At 42.7% G+C, this 2,823-nt stretch overlaps 1 protein-coding gene across 1 annotated transcript; it reads right to left on the bottom strand.

The window, feature by feature from the left end:
• Positions 1-2,274: 2,274 nt before the first annotated feature.
• On the bottom strand, positions 2,275-2,515 carry SMCO4 (single-pass membrane protein with coiled-coil domains 4). The gene has a single exon (XM_086614182.1). The coding sequence runs from the start codon at positions 2,513-2,515 to the stop codon at positions 2,336-2,338; it is 180 nt and encodes a 59-aa protein (XP_086470308.1). The 3' UTR covers positions 2,275-2,335.
• Positions 2,516-2,823: the final 308 nt, after the last annotated feature.

Genomic DNA, 2,823 nt, shown 5'->3' with positions numbered 1-2,823 from the left:
TCAGGGAAGGCATTCCGAATTATGAAGTCATTGCTTCAGCTGATAAAAAAGCCGTACGGGTGGAATGGATGGAAATCAATCCGCTACTCAGAGACGGGAAAGTCAGAGGGACTTCATCAGAGCCATCAGAAAGAGACAGGGGAACAAGCAGGGACAGGAAAACCTCGGCTGAGAGTCTATGGAAGAGGAAGATGAGGAAGGGAAATCTATGGGAGAGGTTAGCAGAAGATGTGCTTCTACTCTAGATAGCCCAGACTCCCAGTACCCTGCAGAACACACATATTTAAATTACACTCACTTTTGTTCACTTCCTCAGGCACAAATTTTATTCAAGCTGAACATCTGCTTTCAAGAAAGGGCAAACTCTCAGAGCTCCATCGCAGCCATCCCTGAGTGAGGATAAAATAAAAATAGGACAAAAAGGATTTGGTGCCTGGGAGAACAGAAACAGCTGAGTGACAACACAGCCTCAGCAATTACTTTTACAGATGCATCATTTCAGACCTCTCCAGTGGAAGGAAGCGGTTTGCAGCACCAAAGTACAGACGATTTTCAGTCTCTGCGCATGGCTTGGCAAGCACAGGGGTTCCACAGCAGCCTTCCTGCTGGTCACTCGCTGGGTAAACCCTCTTCTGGGCACACCATCTTGTCTCTGTGGATTGTTGAGCATATATCCCAAATATGCTGCAAGTTGGAGGGGAAAAACCCAACCTGACAGTTCATCCAAACTCCCCCTTTTAGTTTTTAGCAAATTTTGTATTTCAAAACCAGCTTAGTCTGCAGGGCCAGTTCAATCCTAGGCACCACCGACAGTGGTGGCACAGCAAGTGTCACAAGCTGTGGCCATCCCAGCACCATTGGGTATCTGTCTCATCCTGAACTGGGTTAGTTTACAGCTCACCCCACTTTGGTAACACGTGTTTAAGGGCAAAGTCTACTGCAGGGGATTGCATTTGCTTGCCTGAATTATTGTACTGCCGAACAATTTTGGTTGGCAGTAGCATTCTGCACAGAACCGGACACAGGGCTAACGCAGGAAGCAAGGCACGGTCCTTCACTGGCACATGTCTGACCAGTTCCATCCACTTCCCGGGGACCATTCCCGTGCCCAAAGACAGCACGTGAAGTCAAGGACGGAGGGGTCCTTGACTTTCGGCACAGAAGCATTTCCTGCTACGCTTCAGCGCGCTGTAGCATCCCAGTCCTCCTTGCTTGGCCTGTATTTAAGCAGCAATCGAGAGTTCTCAAATTCCCTCCCCAACGTCTTCTGAAGGTTAATGCTTACTGAGTGCCTTAAAATACTTGGATGAGAAAGGGCTGTAGAAAAATACAGGAGTATGGATGCATTATGATCAGAATTTATAGCTTGATTTCCTAGAATAAAACTGCCTAAGCTGTGCTCGCAGCTTCCTTTAAGTGAGGGGAAGAGGGAGAGGGGAGAGATGTCACACGACAGCAGCTCACATCAGCAAACAGAATAGGGATCTAAGTTATACTAATGTTACTTTTCCTTTCTTTAAAAAAAAATAAAAAAAAAAAAAAATAATCAAGGGCTGTATCCAAAATCATCTTTTTATTGCCACTTTATACAGATTTAAATATTTAATACTCAGATAAACAACTATCTGTGTTTATGTAGTTTGTTCTTAATTACTTCACCATAAACTGGTAGAATCTCCCTTTTCAAGTTCTGTAAGATTCCTTCTGGTGGATCCTGAAGTTTTTACTTGGCATGTTGGCATATCTCACAGCAAAAAGGAATTATTTTTCAGTGAACTATATAGTGTTTAATGAAAAAATTATTACACAATGTAGGCTTTCACAATAAGTCACATTTTTTGCAAAATAACTTGAAGATTCCAAGTAAGACTTCTCTCTTTTATTCAAAAAATAAATATATCCTTTCTGAATCAAAGCACTTCATATGACATTAAGTACAAAGAAGAAATGTACTTCTTTGGAAGTTCTGAAACAGACATACAAGAGCTCATGGGAGCAACATTATCCGTAACAGTGATAAAAGCTGAAAGCTGATTTTTTACAAATTTATAGCAGAACACAATTTCCTTTTACAATATAGAGCTTCAAACAGATTTAAGAAAAACACCATTTTAAAAGTCTGAAAGGCACATGAACTGGACCATAAAACGTACTGGCACATTCACTAATACGTTTTATGTTACATTCCTAAGAGAATCTGCGGGACCTTAGCCAAGAGACAGACTGAAAATACCAGCAAGTTCCTTTGTAAAGTACTGAGAGAGTGGCAGAGAGTTCCTTTTGGCTCTTGATATAATTATTAATACCCCAAAGCTAGAGAGTCTGAAAAGCTGCATCATTCAGTTGTATTTGGACGAGTCGCTACATAAACAAATACAACAATCAGCAGCACTACAACAGCCAGCGTGGGCAGCACGACGGTGGTGATTTGTTGCCGGGCCTCTTGCATTGCCTGTTTTCTCTCCTTTTTATCTTTGGAGGTCTCTTTTTTGGGTTTTCCTCTTAGCTGCCTCATCCTCCTCTTAGGATCTCTTGTTTGCTGGAACGGGCGAGTGAAGGGAGTTGAGCAGCACAAAATAGCCCAAGGTCTTTTGAAACAAGGAGCTGAAATGGTTGGCTGTGCAAGAAACTGTAAAAGAAGGAAAAATACCAATTCTTTTAAGGAAGATCTACTCATATTCCAGTTATTAAAACCATCTGCAGCTCCACTTGGCAAACCTTTTATCCAACTGGCACCAGTATCCGTGCAGCTTCTTTCGAGGGAACGGAATCGCAGTGCGCTCGCTCAGCTCGCCAGTAACGCCTTCCCCACAAAAACGACAG

The sequence above is a fragment of the Tauraco erythrolophus genome, chromosome 1, assembly GCF_009769465.1.
Source record: "Tauraco erythrolophus isolate bTauEry1 chromosome 1, bTauEry1.pri, whole genome shotgun sequence".
Classification (NCBI taxonomy): Eukaryota; Metazoa; Chordata; class Aves; order Musophagiformes; family Musophagidae; genus Tauraco; species Tauraco erythrolophus.
This window is presented reverse-complemented; position numbering and strand designations above follow the sequence as displayed.

Excerpts from the sequence above, each read along its gene's own strand:
- SMCO4 (XM_086614182.1), bottom strand. The coding sequence starts at position 2,515 with ATGAGGCAGCTAAGAGGAAAACCCAAAAAAGAGACCTCCAAAGATAAA.